Genomic DNA, 20,822 nt, shown 5'->3' with positions numbered 1-20,822 from the left:
CCCAGCTGACTGCAGAGTGAAAGAGTGGTCTCCCTGGCTTGTATGAGTTGATGCCTGGTGGTGGCGGTGAGGAGCCAATTGTCTAGGTACAGAAACACCTGGAATCCTAAACGTCTCAGGTGAGCTGTGACCACTGCCATGCATTTGGTGAACACTCTAGGGGCTGTAGTGAGACCAATGGGCAAGGCTTAAAACTGGTAATGGCTGGCTCCCAGCCAGAAGTGCAGATGATCCCTGGATTTTTATGTGGTAGTACACATCCTGGAGATCTATCCAGCACATCCAACTGTCTTTCCCTAAAAAGGGAAGCATTGACTTAAGCGTCACCATCCGAAACTTCTCTTTCTTGACAGATCTGTTTAGTCTGCTGAGGTCCAACATAGGTCTCCAGTCTCGTCTTTTTTTGGAACTAAAAAGAATCTTGAGTAAGTTACAGATCCTATCTGGTCTGCTGGGACTGGATGGATGACTCTTTATTAGCAACTATCGGACCCTCTATTGTTGCCTGTTCCCTGTAACTGGGTGGAACGTCCGGGATTTTTCTTGTCAGTGGAGGGGGTGTGGCGAAAGGAATGAAATATTCTCTGGAAATGATACTCTGTACCCAGTTGTCGTTTGTTATTTTGAGCCAGGCATCTGGATACAAAGATGAGTGACCCCCTGACTGTCTCTAGAGTAGGACAGTTGGGCCTCCTTTCAGGAATGCTGGTAGGGCTTCCCAAAGAACTGATCTCTGCCGCACTGGTTTTGCGGACCCCCTCTTCCACGAGGGTGGCATCTTCCATTATTGCCCCCTTCTCTGCCCCTGGAGGGGGTTTCATCACATGTGTGCTGAAAGGCACCTTGAGCTTTGCGGAGCCACATCTTTCCTCACCTTTAACACTTGGGGTAAGGTCTAGTAGGGGTGGAAAAACAGACTCCGACAGCAGACAGAGTCTTTCCTTCCTGATCACACATGGTCAAAGTTTCCTTAACTTTGGGCCCGAAAAGGGATGAGCCATGAAAAGGGGTATTTACAAAGGATGACTTAAAGGGCTCCATGAAGGAACACAAGCGCATCCAGGAGTGTCTCCCAAGAGCAATTCCTGTACCCACTGCCCTGCTATTTCCATCAGCTGCATATAAAATGAGGCGCATGGACGAGTTCCCTATGGAGTTGAGGGTAGCAAGCTCGGAGCTAACTTTATCTGAAGCTCCTGCAGCTACTGTACCCTGAAGAGCATCTAAATGGGTTAGATAGTTGAGTGAACGCAGTGCAAAAGTCACTGAACTGTAAGTGCACTTCCCATATCTATCCATGATCCTCGAATCTGTTAGGAGGATGAATAGAAGAGGAAGTTTCTGACATTTCCTTTTTGGCGGCTGCTGCCACCACCAACATGGCATCAACTGGCACAGCCTTAGAAAGAAAAGATTTGTCCTGGGGGGGCAGAAATAAATTTATTAGGACTCCTGGGGACAGGTTCCATGGTGTCTGGAGTCTCCCATGCCCTTCGTGACACCAGCTGCATAAGCTCATCGAAGAGCGAAGACACCCAAGAGGTGGAGGGCCAAGACCCAAAAGCCTACAGGAGAACTGACTCGTCTTCAGTAGGGTTGGTGGACTGCCAGTCACCCCTATGCCTAAGGATTTCTAATATCTCAGCAAATGAGATATCCTCAGATGGGGACCATGGGGACCCTTCTGAGTCATCCAAGTCGGTATCGGATGTCAGGGACTCCTGTGGGGGAGTCTAAATGCTTCCTCTTACAGATGCTCTTCCTGGGAACCTCAACAGAGGGGGCTTCTGGTGAGGTCTCGGAAGAGCAGGGTTCACCCAATGGGGCTTCCTGAGGCTCCGGGCCTCTACGCTTAGCAAGGATCTGTGAAGCAGAAGCAGACACAGGTGCTTTTAGGGGGGGAGGTAGCCAGACCTGAAGTCAAAGATGTCTTAGGAGACATAACTCTCCTCATGACTTCAAAGGCACCTCTGCTCCAATGAGAAGGGATCAACGGATCTGAGGAAACAGTCAATACCCCTGGCACTGGGACAGTGGGGCTCTGAGCCAAAGGTAGGAGCTGAGCTCATCCGAGCTGAAGCCCCGAGAGGCAGAGTCGGAACCAACAAGTCGGTCTGACTACCCTCCTCAGACCCGACAAGAGAGTGCCGGCTCCTAGATTTCTCAATAAGCGCCGAGTATGTCAGAGTAAATGGAGCCGAAGACACTGGAGCAGGTGTTGGCTCTGAAGGCTCAACGATCAAGTCCAACTCCTCTGGTTCCAAAGGACTGGTATGGCTCAGAGGAGGAAGAGTAGTAGATGGTAAAAGGGTCTTTGGTTCCGAAGCCGTATGGGTCGGAGCCGATAACAATTTAGCAAAGGCCGGTGCCTGCAAAAACTTCTGCACCACACGATCCACATCCAAATCAGAAAGGCTAATCGTAGACCAAGATGACTGGATAAAAGGAGGCAAAGTTTGCAGGAGGAGACTTGGGCACTTCGAATACCGGTTCCAAAACTGGGGACTGGCTCCGAAAGGACAAGGTGGTCAGCTCAGAGGTCTGTGGAACCGACAGAGACTTTTTTTGATTTCTTTCCCTCAGAAGTAGAAGTCTTAGAAGACTGAGGATTTGCTGGACCAGTCCTGGTCGCTCAAAGCTTCTTGGAAGGAAGATTTAACTAAACCTCTGACGATTAACTTTCTCTCCTGGAGAATCCTAGAAGAGAAAGAATGACAGATGGTGCAGCTATCCTGGAGATGCAATGCTCCCAAACAATAAACACAGTTCACATGAATGCCAGTGACAGCCATTTTCTTCCCACATTTAGGACATTTCTTAAACCCTGATTTAGGGTGTTTGTCTTTATCATAAGCCATTTTGTGATGCACAATGTCAATAGGGTGTTGTAAAACCTAGACACACCTAAACCAGAAACAACAAACAAGCCCTTTTAAAACTATGGGCTAAATATTAATCAGCACACACACACGCAAAACTATTTGTCTAAACTCTAAAGAGTCAATATATGAAAGTTGCGACAGAAAAGTCACTATATAAATGCACACAACTATAATATAAACTACTAATACACACACTTTTATCTAAACTCGAAGACTAATTTCAAAGCTGTGACAGAGTCACTATTTAAACTCTAAGACTAAATCTAACAAGCTCTCAGCACACAACTATAATTCTTAGCACTAATAAAGATTATACAAGGCCTAAAATAAACGAGGCTAAGAGAGCTAAATACTAGATTACGAAAAAAGGCACACCAAGAGAAGGGAAACTACACTAAAGATATAAAGCAGACATTTTTATCAATATAACATAAGCTGCTGAATCCCTTACAAAGGCACTCTATGAGCACCTGCAAGAATGCATGGATCATGCTATCCCAAGCAAAACCAAGACTCACTCCTCCAAGAAAAGGAAAGCAGTCTGGTGGATCCCTGCCATAAACAAGCTATACAACAGAAGGAGGAAACTAGTGCAGAAGAGAGTAAAATCCCAAGAAGACAAGACATCCCTGATCAGTACCAGCAAGAAACTACAATCCCTCATAAAATCATCCAAGGCTAGCTTTGAAAGAAAAATTGCCAAGGACTCAAAGGATAACCACAAAGCATTCTTCAGCTATGTCAAGAACCTAAGTGGAAAGTCTCAGATTTGCTCTGAGTTAGTGCAGAATGGCACAAAATACGCTGAAACGACTGATATTGCCAACATTCTGGCAGACAGGTTTAGTGCACACTTCACCCCTCTCTCACCCCCTAAAGGACCCATAACCATACCAGAAGAATGTAGTGCCCTGGCAATCACTGACACACAGGTTAAAAGCCCTATCCAAAGCCAAAAATACAGTTTCAATGGGACCAGATGGTGTTCCAGGCTGTGTCTTACACGAGCTCCAAAATGAACTAACCCCTCACCTAAACACACTGTTCAAACTCAGCCTCTCTACAGGCTACGTACCCAGAGTGGCGCACAGCAACAGTTATCCCGCTCCACAAAGGTGGGGCCACAACCACAACAGACCCCGGGAACTATCGCCCTATAAGCCTGACTAGCCTGGTCTGCAAGGCTATGGAGCGCATCATCATGGAATTCATTAACAGAGACATTGGGAACCTTCAAATATTGGACCCTACCCAGTTTGGCTTTGTTAGGGGCAGATCATGCCTCCTAAACTTGGTGGATTTCTTTGAGACAGTTACCAAGGCTTTAGATGAGGGAAAGGAGATCCACACAGCCTACCTAGACCTCACAAAGACTTTCGACACCATTCCCCTTTCTGGTATTATAGACAAGCTCACCAGTCTGAACATAAACCCCTACGTCACGAAATGGGTTGCCAATTGGCTCACAGATAGAACCCACATGGTGAGAGTTGCAGGATCTAGGTCTGACTCTAAACAAGTTACAAGTGGCGTGCGTCCCCCAGGGCTCAGTCCTGGGACCCCTCCTGTTCGGTATATACTTGTCAGAGGTACAGGCAAGCACAGCAGGTCTATGGCTGACCAAGTTCGCAGACGACTGCAAACTGGGGGCCATAATTAACTCTCCAGCTGATACAGACATCCTCCAGAAGGGTCTCACTGAGATGGATACCTGGTGTCAAAATCATGGCCTCAAGCTAAATGCCAAAAAGTTCATAGTCATCCCCTTTGGAAAAAACAAAGTACCCATGAACTACCACATACGTGGTAGTCCCCTAAATACAGAAAATGTAATAAGGGATCTGTGGACCCAAGTAGATAGTAATCTCTCCTTTGATAATCATATTGCCAAGGTGGTTAGAAAATCCTTCTATGTAGCCCACCTAATCACAAAAGGGTTCGCGTCTAGAGCAAAAGAGGTCATTGTGCCCTCTACTCATCACTCATCAGACCCATCATAGAGTGCATTGCCCCATTTGGGATTTACCATACAAGACACCTGCAACAGCTGGAAAGACCACAGAAGTACCTCACCAAGAGGATTACTGGCCTCAAATGTATGCCCTATGCAGCCCAACTGAAGAAACTCCAGCCGTACTCAGTTGCATACCGCTTACTCAGAGGTGATCTCTGCCTGACATACAAGGCCCTGTCCAACCCAGAATTGATTGACATGCTCCACCTAAAAAAAAAAAAAAATCCCCAAGAGCCACACGCTCTAGGATCTAAACCTCACCACAATGATAAATAGGATGTGCTGGAGGGATAGATTCCTTTCCCACAGACAACCCATGCTTTGGAACAGAACACCAATCTACATTAGACAGAGCCCCTCACTAACACTCAAGAGAAACCTTGACGAGAGGATGGGAAACAGAAAATTTATCCGAGGGATCATTGCAGTGGCTCTGCTGGACAGAGGCACAGGGAACTAATCTAAGGGAGCAGCGAAAGCCAACACATTCTGTCTAGGCTTATAGATGCCCTCGGGCAGACAACCTAGTACTTGCCTATGAACCTATATAAGATATTTTCAATAAAGTAAGGCTTTTACTGGCCCGAGCTAGGGAGAACCTGCGATCTATTGCAGTGGCAAACTAGATCTGAGGTAACTCTAGGTGCATCATGAGATAGGGACATGGCCTCAAACTATCTGAAAACCTTGAGCTTTGTAGTAGGCCAGCTCGGAGATGAAGATCGGCTCCGAATCCCTATGTAAGAATGAACGGCGAGATAGAACAACTTCACATTGTACTTTTTTTTTTAATTTTTTTAAATATTTTTTTCCCCTAACAGATTTGTTTTTCAATTGAATTGTATGGGTTATAGGTCACATTAAAGGTGGGAAAAGTTTTGAAATTAATTATTGTGGTCATTTTTTTATATCACAAAAACCTGGCATTTTAACAGGGGTGTGTACACTTTTTATATCCAGTGTGTGTGTGTGTGTGTGTGTGTGTGTGTGTATATATATATATATATATATATATATATATATATATATACATATATATATATATATATATATATATATATATATTTTAATACAGGAAGAAATACGTAACAGTCAGAGAAAGAGATGGGGTGGCAGTTCTCTAACTGAAATGCTGAAACAAAGGTGCCTAGTTCAAAAGGGAGGGGGAAGGGAGAAAGCCATGTAACTTAAATATGCAACAGCAGCCCTCTAACTTAAACAAGCTGCCATTTTAGTTATAAAGAGACAACAGGAACAACAACTTTACTTAATAACACTCTCTAATTTAACACTAAAATTTAAACCGGGATAGGGACTAACACAGGCCTAACGAAAAAACGACGTCCAGAAGCAAAACAGAAGAGGGAACTCGGAGAGAAAATTACTTAAACAGTATTTGCTAACTAAATAACAGCCAAAAAACAGCAACTATATTAATAATTAGAAGAAAAAATTATTCAACTTAGCCAGATTCAAAATGGGAGGACCCGATCTGTTTAGCGGCAAATGAGATCTGGGGAGCTTTCCTAAGGCATGATGGGATAGGGATACAGCCATGAGCAAGTGGAAGACCTTGAGCTTTTTTAAACGACTTGAGTCCACCAGTTAAAAATGAAGGCAAGATAGGACATCACCACATCTATCAGTTATAGACAGGATGAATGATCAGTGAGAACACATCCAGTCCTGTGTTTGTTTTGCAAGATGGAAGCTGTAAGTTATTTCAGAAGCCTGGCAAATGGGACAAGCCCTAAAGGAGTACTGTCTTCAGTGAGTACTGCAAGCTTAGACTTAAAAAGACTCATTGTAAACTTTGATATAAAGACTGTGGCCTTCATCTTTCCTATCTTTAAATCAAATCCACAGTTAATTTACTATTTCCAGATATGGGTGGAACTGGTTTGATGGCTGGTAATGATCACTGGCACAATTAAGTCTAATTATGCTACAGACCATCTAATGTCCAATATTCAGCACACACAAGACAAAAGGATGAGAATCTAGAGAAGAAAATAACATTTAAATCTGTCAGGAGGTTCAGCCAGGCTAGTGTACAAATGTAGAAAGCAAACTAGAGACTAAAACAAACTTGTAAAAACAACGAGAACAGTACTAATGGGCGATACTTGAAAGACGGCTCAAAAAGTTTAAATAATTTATTAATTAATGTTAATTAATAAATTATTTAAACTTTTTGAGCCGTCTTTCAAGTATCGCCCATTAGTACTGTTCTCGTTGTTGTTTTTACTAGTGTACAAATGTACCAGAAAGGGGACAATTCTTGACACAGTCCTACACAAGGTGCCATGAGTGTCCAGGTTAAGGCACTGTTAAACAGTGATTATGCCACTGTGTGATTTAAAGAAAGGGCAAGGGATTTTTACAGAAGAACAATGATGAAATTTATTGTAAAAGAACACTAGGCTGTGATGGAGAGGTGGTTCTGCACGAGTCAGGATGGCAGCCAACTGAGGGAGTAAATAAGTTGGGAATGGATTAGGGATAGAATACTTATGGTTATGGACAAAGGTGCAAGGAAGAAGTAAACAGAGCAGAAGGCTAATAAGATTACATAGAGAAGACGAGGCTAGTAATTATCGCAAATCACATAGCCTATGGGACAAGGAAAGGAGACGGTAGGGAGATGAAGTCAGCATAGCACAAGGAGACTAGCAAAAATACACCAAAAACATCAAGGGTAGCAAAGACTAAAGGTGAAAGATTTAGAAAAAGGGATCAGGAAAAAAACAATGACTTTTAGGGTGCATACCAAAAAGAAGGAAATGGGGCGGGGGCAGAACTGGCCAGGTTGAACAAAGACTGGATGGAGACCACAGAAGACTAGGAAAAAAGTGGAGGCACTAAGTTTTCACAAAGCAAGGGAGGATGCCAAGATGGGAAAGAGACTGGGAAGAATGAGAACAGTGGATGTATAACAGAAAAGACAGGGAAGAGTTTCAGAGGGTTCTGGCATTACCTTCAAAGGATCCTCAGAAATCAGTCCAGTGTGTTGGCAGCCTAACCAGTGGAGGAAAGTGCCAGAGGCCTGGACTAGAGAAATTATGGTATCCTACTACAGGGTGAGGAGACCACAGAATCTTTGGATCTACAAGGTCCATCAGCTTAACAGCAGTGGCAAGGAAAATCATGAAAATAATACTGAGGGCAAGACTGGCAACATTTGTAGAGGGCTACAATGAACTGTGTCTCAACTAACATGAGTTCAGGAGCAGGGGTTTTTCCTCAGTTAAACCCAATACAGTTTTATGACTTTGTTACAGGTGCTGACTACAGCAAGATTTTGATTAGTTCCTCATAAAATGCTGCAGGATAAATAAAGAGGTGGGGGACAGGACAAAGAACTGGGCAGCTGCAGGATTTAACAGTAAGTGGGTTGTGGTGAGAAAGAATGTCAGACCTGGGAAAGTGACTAGTGATGTTCCGCAGGGCTCAGACCCAAGTAAAATAACCTTCAGTGTGCTGGTTTTAGAATATCTGTGAGAAGAACGAACATTATTTTTTCACACTTGAATTTATACATTTGTTGATTGAGGAAGAGAACTAATCTCTCTGGGAGTCTGAGTGAGGAAGAAAACACTTTAATATAAGCTTAAACAGCAGACTGCCTAACAGTTGATTGGTTCTTTGAGATATAGGTACCCTGTTTGGCTTTTGATAAAGTGATGCAGTGGTGCTCCCTTCTTTGGGATAGTGTAATGAAATGGCAGATATCATTAACCATAGATTGTAAAGTAGTTTATTATATACATTCCCATTGAGGGAGTAGGACTCCTCCTCCTAGTGCAGTCATGGCTGCCATGCAGACTGTAGGATATTCTCCTTGCCCAGAAAAGAAGATTTTTGATTCTGTGGTTTGTGCAGAAAGTTGAGAGAGGGGTCTACCCAAATTCTCAGTTATCTGTTCTGTATCTACAGATCGAGAATATCATTCTACCGATTATTCTGATATCCCTATAATATCTAAGCTGTTAGTGCAGGTGAAAGAATGTATGTGATCTAGCTTAATTAACACACTACTTGCATTTAATGCAGATAAATTAGGTTTGTGGTAGAGATATAGATACAGCCAAAGTTTGCTTCAATGCAGCTATGGAGGAGAAGAATTTGCGTGAGACTGGTTATTTTAAGAGAGAAATGGAGAAAATTTGAGTGTTACTTTAGGGTAGGTGCTCTTTGTTTTTCTGTGTGCAACTGGATGTGGTTCATTGCTACAGCTGTGTATAATGAGCTAAAAGTACAGCTGTACTTTTGTTGCAAGATTGTTTTGTTTTTATTGGGCCACTCAAATGTATATTTGCTTTTATAGGTTTAATTTATTCTTACATGTTGCAAACTGATGACATGACCACTTACAGTGGCTATGTGTATGTGAAGGCTGACCATTAATGTAAAGAGAATAACGTGGCAAAGTTATGAATTTTGCATTGTGAAGTATGATGTAGTTTGTAGTACCTGAAATGTGGGATTGGGCAATTAGGGAGAAGGGATGCATATCTATGGTCCAGAAAATATCAGCTGCGTCTTTAAAAGGGTGTTTAATGTACAAGTGTTGTGGAAGGAGACAGGAGAGTACAAAAGTAGGGATCTTGCGGGATTGGGGTTGCTGAGGAATTAGGGAAGGGAATGGAACACTGAGCCAGAGCTTCAATGTCAGTGGGAGCCAATTAGTATGCACATGTACAGAGAGCCTTTCTTAGGATTGTAGCGAGGTAAGGTACCTGACCTGCTGTTATGCGGAATTGCTGCTAACATTATAAAATAAACAAGTTTTGTATTTGGTTCATTTAAGTATACTGGTCAGCCTCAATCGGACTGTAGTCGGAAAAGGCCACTACTGTTGTGAGTGCAATGTAGTTCACCACCACAGTTCTGGTTACAGAATTTCCTCCTAGCAAAAGTAATTCTGCAATGTTTGCTTATATCGCTTAATGCTATAACACAGAATGATATCTCACCCAATTCTCCCCCCATGCAAAACCCCTCAAAATTCTGTATAAACAGGTTCAGATAGACACCTAGTAAAGATCCTGGTCTCTATGGCTGGCTGCTGCTTGCTAACACTATACAGTTAGATACACAATTACACCAGTCATCTTGCAGAAATCAGAGCTGCAGTACTTTTTTAAATGGCAAAAGGAAGTAAACCTCTAACGAAACAGATTATATGCCTGCAGTTAAAGGTAGACTGGTGTCTTCAGAAAACATGGCTTTGGTTTTTCCTTTGTGGGCAGATGGGATAGTTATGGTCTGCTGTTATCCAGATGAGGAAATGGCAGTGTCTATATGCAACCATATGGAAATATTAGCTATTTAGGATAAGTACTCCTGTAGTAAGCTAGCCAAGGGACTTTGACATCTGGAGTTTACGTTTTTAGCATCTTATCTAGGTTTTCTGCCTTTTTTTAATTTACGTTGTATATGCCAGCCTATAAATATTTTACTCTATATCTGCACTATTTTCTTTAATATTTAAGTAAAATTTATTTACATTTTAACTATTGTAGCTGGTATTCATTTATTATAAAAACATTTATGCACTTTGTATCGGACAAGAGAGTAATCATTATTTATACTGTTAGGCAGCAAATGCATGGTGCATGTCTTTCCATGCCTACTATCTGAGAAAGAGATATCAAATGGTGTATTTCATATCTGGCTTGATTTCAAAGCAACCTGTAACTGAAAATCTCTGGCTTCTTCCAGAGAGTACTACCAGGCCAGGAAGAAAGCTGTGGTAAAGTGGAGAATTGAGTGTGTGTGTGTGTGTGTGTGTGTGTGTGTGTGTGTGTGTGTGTGTGTGTGTGTGTGTGTGTGTGTGTGTGTGTGTAAGGCAGCTACCATGGATAAGGGGTAATGAAAGACATTAGTTTACAGAGAGTGGTGAGAGAGGGCATGACAGTGCTCAGCCCTGTAAGTGAACTACATGCAGTCCTATTTGGGTGTGGAGGTTGGACGTTCAACCTTGCTCCATGCACTGTAACCTCAGGTATGGGCTTCCAACCTCCACACCAAAAGTGAACTGCACAGTGGCCAATTACAGAACTGAGCTTTTGCCCCAGCAGTCCTAGGCCTATGCCTCACCACTCTCTCTCTCTCTCTCTCTCTGAAACAATGTCTTCCAGTTCCCCTTTGCCAACTAATACTTACGCTCTCAAAAACAATTTTCACACACATTTCCAACAGAAGGCTGACAGAATTCTCCAATTTTCCACACTTTCTTCCTGTCCCAGAAGTACTGCCATCACTCTGGAAAAAGCCAGAGACTTTCAGTTATCTTATGTTCTTAAATTAAGCCAAATTATGAAACATACCACTTAGTATTTCTTCCAATGGTACTGGGGCTAAGCAGTCTATTGGGTGTGTGCCACATAGCTTTCTACCAAATAGTGCAAATAATGATCACCATCTTGGTAGACAAGCAGCACTGCATAAATGTACTTATACTAAAAGAATATTAGCTTCAAAAGTTTATAAAGGCAAATGTGTGAACTTTAATTAAATAATAAAGACAATAGTGCAAACACAGAGTAAAATTTTTTGTAAGAACTGCTTTTTTAGTTTTTTGCAAGTTTTATCTGCTATTACTTTTTAATGTATGTATTATTTTATTTTTGGAGCTTTTCTCCCCAGGCCTCTACTGAAAATGGACATGTATCCAGCTAGACTAGCCCAGTCAACAAATGTAAAATAAAAATAAAATAAATAAAATAATTGTAGGTTGTCACATGCAAAGGAAATTTAAGAAAAAAAGGCAATAAACAGATAAAATGTATACAGGAAAAAAATAAGGTCCAGCCATCTGAGTTTCATATTAAGCTTAGTACAAAAATACTGGCCTCAGAGGAGATGGGATGGGATCACCCTCTATGCTGGTACATAAATGGGAGAGTCAAGCAAAGGATATGGAAAGGCTGAACAAATGGGCAGATAAGTGTTGGTTCAAGTTTAGTGCAAACAAATGGAAAGCACTGCATTTAAGCTACAACCGCTCTAGTGTGACATCAGGCATGGAATTATGGCAAAAGAGAAGAAAAAGCATCATACTTAGACTGGATCACCAGAAGTAATGTGAGGGCCAGTGACAGTAACATTATTTTGGGAAATGCCCTCAACAGCAGTTTCCAAGAGTATAGAGATAATGCTTCCACTTTGCAACTCAACTTGAGTAGTGCATGCAGGTTTGAAAAGCCATATAAGCAAAAGATCATCAGGCTTTTTGGAATAACATATAGGGAATGCTACCTGAAATAATTGGGGGATGGCAGGAACAAAGAATGAACCAAAGAACAGAGGAGTTGCACTCTTCTCACCTGAGACCAGAAAATAGATAGGATATGTGATGCTAGTACACAAGGTTATATCAGGGAGATGCCACTCTGATCAGGAAGGACAGAGGAGAGGACACATGTAGCAAAACTAAGGAGGTAAAATTTCTGAAAGTATTTTTTCACAGACAGGGGTGGGGATCTAAGGAAAAGATAATAGGTGGTGAAGAGGGAATCTAAATAGGCTTTCAAACAGGGCATTAGAGAATGGTAAGGCAGGAAAGTAGGAATGGAGAGCAAGCAGAATGCTAAATGCACTTTAAAGAGAAGACTAGCTAGACTTAACTTTTTTAATTACATTTGACTGATGGCCAAAAAAAAGAGAAGTATCATTATTATTATTAACTGACAAGTGGGTACTACAAATCTCTGAATCCTTTAATGTGCAACATACAACAAATGGAGATCTTGAGGGCTTGTCAGCTTGTGCAAAAAAACACACACACACACTGCTTGACAGAGGTCGTGCGGTGGAAAATCCCATCTTCCTGCCCCCAAGGTGCATTTGCCTTTGAGTTGATTACAAATAAGTATACATGGAACAGTCTTCTACTCTCAAGAAAAGCAATTTAAGAACAGAAGTCCACCTCATTCATTCAAAACAGCATTTAAAGTGCTTGTCAACAGAATCTCTTAGACCTGGCAACATGGTCGGGACACTGGGAGATATTCATCCATTCTTTTATTGACTGACTGCCATATAATCCAACATCAACCTCAACCATAAGCCAGCTGAGACAGATGACACCTCATACTTACTGTGCCATCCACAGCATTATCAAATTCCATACCAACAATTTACCAACTTAAACACAGTTCTCCACTTCCCTCTTCTCTCCTTTATACTGTTCTCCATCAACTTTACTTTTAACAACTACCTCATGATGTATACTGTCTAACCTCTCTTCTTAAAACAGGTCTCCAGTTTTCTTCCACTATTTCTCCTACTCCTACTCCATACATATCTGCACCTTTACTACATGCCATTATTACCTCAACCCCCCCCCTATATAAACTCTCATGCACAAACTACCAACTACTACTTTTAATCCTGCTACTTTAACTTAACTCTTATCAATGGCAAGATTTTATTACAGCTTTTCTTCAAGGTAACATACTTGTTAACAACAACAAAAGGCAAGTTATACCTCCTCCTCCAGCTACTAACTTCCTTATACTGTACATTTCTACATTAATTAACTACACTCTGAATTTCATCTGCATTAAGCAGTGACTGTGTAAAGCATTGCTTAATTTATAAGCTTAGGTGCTGTCTACTGATGACGTAAGCAGGTGCCCAAGTCCCTGCTTGTTACTACTACTGTGTAAACATATCACAAATGTTATATCACTACAACTAAGGTGTTTCTTAAAATATCTCTGCATCAAATACTCAACTGTTCATATTTACTACTGTTGTAACCTGGTCATGGCTAAAGAAGGGCTCATGTGGTCCAGACCACCAGGCTTCTCAAAGATAAAAAACTAAATAATTGGCTGTAAAGTAGACACTAAAACTTAGTCCAAATACATTTCTGAAGGGAAAGAACTAAAATTTGTCTGGTAGAACTGCAATAATGCGATTTACAAGCTACTTTATAGTACAATAAATATATTTTTATTTTATTGTAAATTATATGGTACAGTAAAAGTTATATACCAACCTGAAATGCATCACTAATGTTAATTTATTTGTAATGCTTATATCAGCACTATTTAAGCCCTGAATCTGACAAACTGTTTTTTTGTCCTAAACCTAAAATGTATGAAGTAACATTATTTTATAACTCTCACTTTTTGTACACCTCATGGCCACATACACAACTTGCAACATAACTTAACTACTCAGATTTATTTTCTGCGCTAAACCTGCAAACTCGCAATAGTTTATCTTTCCAGACCTATCCCCTCTACCTTACTCTTGATGTATTATGCAAATTCCACAAACATCACAAGCCCCTGCTGTCAATTCCAAGCTCTATAAATTACTCTTAAGTCACATCGAATTACTTCAGAAACTGTAGCACACCACCTCAAGTACGTACTTTCTTCATAATGACAAATTCATCAGTACATGCATTGGGCATGTAACTTCAGTAATTGATATAGCAAACAATAACAGTCATTTCTTCTTATCTACTGGACTCTTTAATGTAATAACATCCTTAGTGCTAACAATGCTGAAGACTGCTAGACTGTTTATTGGTTAAGCTTCACAACTGTGTGTTGTTTTTCATTTTCTTTTTCTGGAGCTGTGGCAAATGGCTCCTTTGGACTGCTTCATGTACTTGATTTCCAGAAGAATAAGATGAATGTCTCTACTTCACAAAAAAAAAAATATGTTCATTGACATCAACTTGTAGATTGTTTATTACTATTTCCTTACTTTTAATAAAGTGAAAATTGGATGCAACAGTTTAGCCTCAAAAACAGGTTTTAATATTCCCTTCAGTTTTGTCATTGTACAACTTATATATTACCATGCCAGTGATGGTTTCCTGCTAGTTCCTGCACAGCCTGTAAACGGACATCTTTGTCTCGGGATTGAGTTTTCTTCAGAAGTATCCAAGGTGAACATTCATGATCTTCCAAGTCAAACCCAGAGAATCGTTCTGCAAAATAAATAAATGAATTCAATAAAGAATAATTAAAAAATACAATAAAATAAACCCTTTGAAAATCTGAATTCAGCAATTTTAACTCAAATTAAAAAATGTGTTTGTATCCATTACAAAAAAATGTTAAAAACAAAGAAAATATTCACTCCATTTATCCATGTTCCATCTGCTTGCACTAAAATGATTGCACTAAATAGTTTATCCAACTAATCACAGCATTATTAGTGAAAAAGTGCGTCTGTAGGCATGCACATGAGAGTCTCTCTCGTGAAGAGCTAGAACCACATTCAAATGGAGTGACTCAGCCTTGAGCCCAAAGAGTGCAAGTCCAGGCTCTGAATTCACAGCTACCCTGCACTGAATTTAGTGAGTAATTGAAGAATGAATAAATGAAAAAAATGAATTAATGAAAATGCAATAAATCATTCAAACTTAAGTTGCAGCATATTAAATTTTAAATGTTACAGTCATTCTGTATTTTTTCTGGTCTTTTTTTATTTTATTTATTTTACATTTATTTACTGGGAAGAGTCCGACTGGGTAAGAAGCCCACTTTCAGTGGAGGCCTATGGAGAAAAACTCCACAATGGTTAGAACAGTAGATGCAATAAAACACAGGTAAATTAAATACATAAATGTCTGCATAACAAATATACAACAGAGTATATGGACACAGACAACGCGACTGTACATTCCAGCACAAAGTCACCTTCACTACTGTAAAAGGGCCATCAGTGAGAAGACAACACGTACAAACATCTGCTTCAGTTCCTTTTAAGAAAAGTAAAGCTCTACAAAAAGAACACAGAAAGAAATAAACTGACTCAGCCTGCAAAAGTCTAAGAGTCTGCAATAAACTTACTAAAATTTTGAGTCAGGACTCAGTACTCACTAAACAAATAAAAGAAGCAAATACGTATGACACGACATGATAGATTCATATCCCAATTCATTCCTCACCTCTGGAACAAACTTCTGCTACAAGTCAAGCAGAGCAGCACCTGTGCCACTTTTAAGGTAAACCTAGATAACTGGATGGGCAGCCTCAAATTCCCCACACGACCCACACTACCCTTACCTTCCATTCCTTGAAGCTAGCGGCAACTCTTCAAACAGTATTTTTTTTTTTTTTGGACTAGGCTAGAAATGGTCCCAGACTGAACTGTCTGGTACTTGCCTATGAAAGGATGGAGGGGAGATGCAGACTAGTTAACTTGAAAATCACTCATATAAACTAATTTCATAAGTTTGTACATGAAAGCTCTATTTGTAAAAGGACAGCTCCAGCCAAATGTCCATTTTTTCTGCCACAAAGTGATTTTCATTCTCTTTAATCCAAATCAGAGTTTCATGTACAAAGAAAACACTGTGGTAAATTATTCCATTTATGCCTGAATTTGCTTCTGCTGGTATTTTTATGAAATCACTTTCTTTCATGTGTTAATTTCATTACAAGTTATATCACATGAGCAGACTGATTAGGTTACATCACCAATTCCCAACATGCAGCCAATAAAAACCTTAAACAAGGTTATTTAAATGTGGCTTTATCAGTCATCAGCATTAAATCTTGGTAAACACTGCAACTAAAGTTACAGTTCTCGGCTTGAAAAAAGAAGGCACTTCGATCTTAGTTTTCAAAAGTGCAGGAACAAGAAAGCTACATATACAGTCTCTCTGTGGTCTTTATTACCGGAAGAACAAGCAGCAGAATCTCTTTCTTTTTGTTGGATAAACTTTTGTATTTCCTCCTTAGCGCGTACTTCATCAAAATATGACTTTGTCCCTCCATGTAAGGATACTTTGAAGGCAGCTGGGTACAGCAATTTGAATGTCAGACCTGCGCCTCGACATTCCATGAATAGTAGACTAAATCTGCTTTTATTCTGCCTGGTGTACAATGAGTAACCATTCTTCAAACACTCCATCTCCCATTTTCAGTACTTCATCCAAATGCCACAGTTAATCAACTCAGAAGGATTGCATCTTTACTATTAAAGGTCTATGTTGCTTTCTCATAGCCAGGTTTCCAACATACACATGACATGCCCTTTCAACTAAACTCCTGGTGTGGTATACCAGTGCAGTTGCCAATTTGTGCTTTCATAAAATGAATGCAGTCTGTTCCTTCCAACTTCTCTGGTATAGCTGAAAATCTCAGGTCTTCCCTACGTGCTCTGTCCTCTAACGCTATTTTTTTAAACCTTTCTTCCTGAACAGTCTCATTCAGCCAGCCTTTTCATTTCGACCTCTGATTTTTGCAGCTTTATCACCTCCTCTGAATAGTTGTTTAAAGCTTGTTCCATTTTTTCCAGCCTTTTGTTGTTTATGTTGATATACTCCATCAGTTTTTTTATTTTAACATGTGTGCAGTTGTCATCTTCCTGTAGGTTACTGGAACTCATGTCTGGAGGAACAGCTACAGAACTTTCCCCAGTATTTCTTCCATGTCCTTTGATTTCTTTTTTCCGGGCATCCAGGCAGTACACTTACTAGCCAGTTACTGAAATTTACCAATAAACAAGTCTACGGACCTTCTCTGCTGAGTTTCTGTTTTCACAAAGAGAGCTAGAATTAAGCTGTTACTCAATGGGCAGCCATCTTGGAAGTGCACCACAATTAATTATAAACTTTTTATCACCATGAACATTATCCAAACTTGCCTTAAAACAATCTACACTGTCGCAATCTTTAACCTTATTTGATAAATAATTCAGGATTAAGTACCCCACCATGGAAACAAGTCTGTATCCCTATAGCTTAGAAGCATTCAAAACTCGAGGCATTCAAAAAGGAAGGGTTCTTTTCTAGCCTTAAATACCATAATCATATCTCCCTTCAGTCTCCTTTAAGACCATCTATATAAATTTAGCATTTCTGTCTGTTTGAACAGGACATACTACCAAGAGACTATTGTTTCAAGTAAGGCAATGCGAAGTACATTCTAAAACCATACAATGGGATTTAGACTAGATGTATCGGAATGGGCATTCACAGTCAAATTTTGTTCATACAAGATTTACAAATAAAGGCAGCAAAAACTTTCTTTCAAGATTTGAAACTTGGTAATTAGAAGTTATGTACCTACCATAACATTCCATGTTAGTTGTCTTCTCTCGCCTTCTTTCTTGCTGGATGGGTTCAGAGCCGATTCTCGGCTCCGACTCGGCACTTGCTAAGCTAGAGAGTCACTTTTACCAGCTTGAGGCAGCCCCATATCCCATGATGCAAGGCGGTAAATACCCAGATCTCATTTGGTACCTAGAGGGACAACTGCCTAGCATAAAAACTTTCCACTAAGGAAAGAAGAGCAACTAGCCTAAAGGGCTGTAAGGGGAAACCAGATAACTAAAACTAGAACTAACTGGTGCCCAAAAATCTTCCAGAGACAAGGGAGATCAAGGTCTGTCCAGGCAAGGGGGACAGGAGGGAGGGTCGCAAGAAAGAAGGTGAGAGAAGACAACTAACATGGAACGTTATGGTAGGTACATAACTTCTAAATGTTAAGTTGTCAATCTCGCCTTCATTCTTGCTGGATGGGACCGTCCTAGCACCTCTATCCTGGGTGGCTCAATGGAACAGACTCTTGAGAACCGTGGAACCAAAACTGGCCCTACTCCTGGAGGCCAAATCTAATTTGTAATGAGTCGCCTTCATTCTTGCTGGATGGAACCGCGTCCCTAGCACCTCTATCCTGGGTGGCTCAATGGAACAGACTCTTGAGAACCTGGCCCTACTCATGGAGGCCAAATCCAATTTGTAATGAGAAACAAAGGTATGAGGAGTGGCCCAAGTGGCTGCTGCACAAATAGTATCTAAGGGTAGCCTAGCCTGAAAGGCTGTAGAAGTGGCTAGGCCTCTAGTGGAATGTGCCTTTGGTTTTGAGCACAGTTGTTTGCCCCTAATTTGATAAATGTCAGAAATGGTGGAAGATAGCCATCTAGATAAGGTCACTTTGGAAACAGGGTGGCCTTTCTTATTTTCAGCATAAGAAAGAAAAAGCTGATCAGACTTCCTGAATTGCTTTGTTCTGTCCAAATAATATCGGAGTTGTCAATGAACATCTAGATAATGCAATTTTTGTTCTGATCTGTTGGAATAATTAGGAAAAAATACAGGGAGATCAATAGATTGGTTTAAATTTGTTTTTGAAGCAACCTTGGGCAAAAAGGATGATTAGTTCTCAAGGATACTCTGCCCTTGTGGAAGACCAAATATGGGGGACGAACAGAGAGGGCATGAATTTCTGACACTCTCCTAGCCGAGGTAATAGCGACAAGGAAGAGCGTCTTCCACGAAAGAAACTTTAGTGAACATGAAGCAGCTGGCTCGAAAGGAGGAAGAATTAAGGATGTCAGTACTAGATTTAGGTCCCATTGTGGAGGAGGAATCCTGACAGGAGGTCTCAGGAGAAAAATTCCTTTCAGAAAAGCTTTACAAAGCTTGTGGGACATAATAATGTGATCTGCAAATCCGACATGAAAGTTCGAGATTGCAGCCAACTGAACTTTGACTGTGGAAGATGAAGAACCAGAGTGAAAGATTTCCGCTAGAAAATCCAAAACTGCATGAACAGGGGCAGTAAAGGGATCTATGTTCCTCGATTTCGCCCAAAGGGAGAAACGTTTCCACTTGCTAGAGTAAATCCTTCTAGTAGAGGATTTAAGAGAAGCTACTATGATATCTCTAACGGGGTTAGAGATCATAGGAAGCCTGGCTAAGGAAGGAAGTGGAGCAACCAAGCTGTGAGGTTGAGAGAAGGGATGGACCGATGCAGCTGACCCGATTGGTGTATCAGAAGATCTGGCACTGGGTCCAGATGCCACGGCTGCACCAAAAGAGGACGATGAAGGAACGGAAACCAAATTTGTCGAGGCCAATACGGGGAAATGAGAATCATTTTGGCTCTCAAAACGGTAACTTTCTGGAGTACCTGTGGTATTAATGGAAAAGGAGGAAAGGCATAAAGAAGTCCCTGGGGCCAATCTTGGGTAAGAGCGTCTCTGGGGGGATGGCCCAGAAGTGGGAAGAGAGAGAAGAAGACTGGGCATTTGCTGTTTTGGGGAGTAGCAAAAAGATCGCAACATGGGCGGCCCCACTTCTGAAAAATCTCCTCCACTATAGATTGCTTGAGAGACCACTGGTGAGGCATGAGTATAGCTCTGCTCAATCTGTCCGCTAAAATGTTGGTTTTCCCAGGGATATGCGTTGCTACCAGAAGCCGATGAGAGGAGATCGCCCATTGCCAAAGTCTGAGAGCCTCTCGACACAAGGGATACGACTTGGTTCCGCCCTGCTTGTTGATGTACCATACTACGGACATGTTGTCCGTGTGAACTGCAATCATTCCTAAAGGAAGAAAGTCGTTGAGGGTTTGCAACGTTAAAAGCACTGCTCTCATCTCTAGGACATTTATGTGCAGGTGGTATTCGAACGGTTGCCACGTCCCATGAACCATCCTGCCCTGATAATGACCCCCCCACCCGATCAGGGAGGCGGCGTAGTGACTGTGGCTACCGTGGGGCGGGAAAACAAAGGGTCTGCCCTGATGGACTTGGGGAGAAGAAATCCACCAGGATAGATGGTTTTTGCAAGTTTGTGTCACCAGGATCTGGTGACGCATGGGAAGTTGTTGGTAGGACCATTGTGTGAACAACACCCATTGAAGGAGACGCATGTAAAAACGGGCCAAAGGAAGAAGAGTAATGGCAGCTGCCATGAGGCCCAATACTTTTAGGACCAGTCTGCCTTGCATCTTTTTGCTGGCAAAGATGATCCGCACGTGGTTTTGGATATCTAGAATTCTCTGGCTTGTGAGGTTTGCTGACATCCGAGCAGTGTCTAAATTTGCGCCTATAAAGGTAATAGATTGGCAGGGCAATAAGGAGGATTTTTCGTAGTTGACCGAAATTCCTAACTGAGTGCAGAGATTTAGGGTGTAATCTCTGGCTTGGAGAAGTTG

The 20,822-nt window shown here is 41.2% G+C and overlaps 1 protein-coding gene across 1 annotated transcript in view; it reads right to left on the bottom strand.

The window, feature by feature from the left end:
• Positions 1-20,822, bottom strand: part of SERAC1 (serine active site containing 1) — a gene marked incomplete in the record, with an annotated part of 923,851 nt that overhangs the window by 653,976 nt on the left and 249,053 nt on the right. Inside the window, 1 exon segment of the mRNA XM_044063262.1 lies at positions 14,723-14,854. Coding sequence (XP_043919197.1) covers positions 14,723-14,854 — 132 coding nt within the window.

Source organism: Protopterus annectens, chromosome 1.part0, assembly GCF_019279795.1.
Source record: "Protopterus annectens isolate FY-2018-M chromosome 1.part0, PAN1.0, whole genome shotgun sequence".
In the NCBI taxonomy this organism is placed as follows: domain Eukaryota; kingdom Metazoa; phylum Chordata; order Ceratodontiformes; family Protopteridae; genus Protopterus; species Protopterus annectens.
This window is presented reverse-complemented; position numbering and strand designations above follow the sequence as displayed.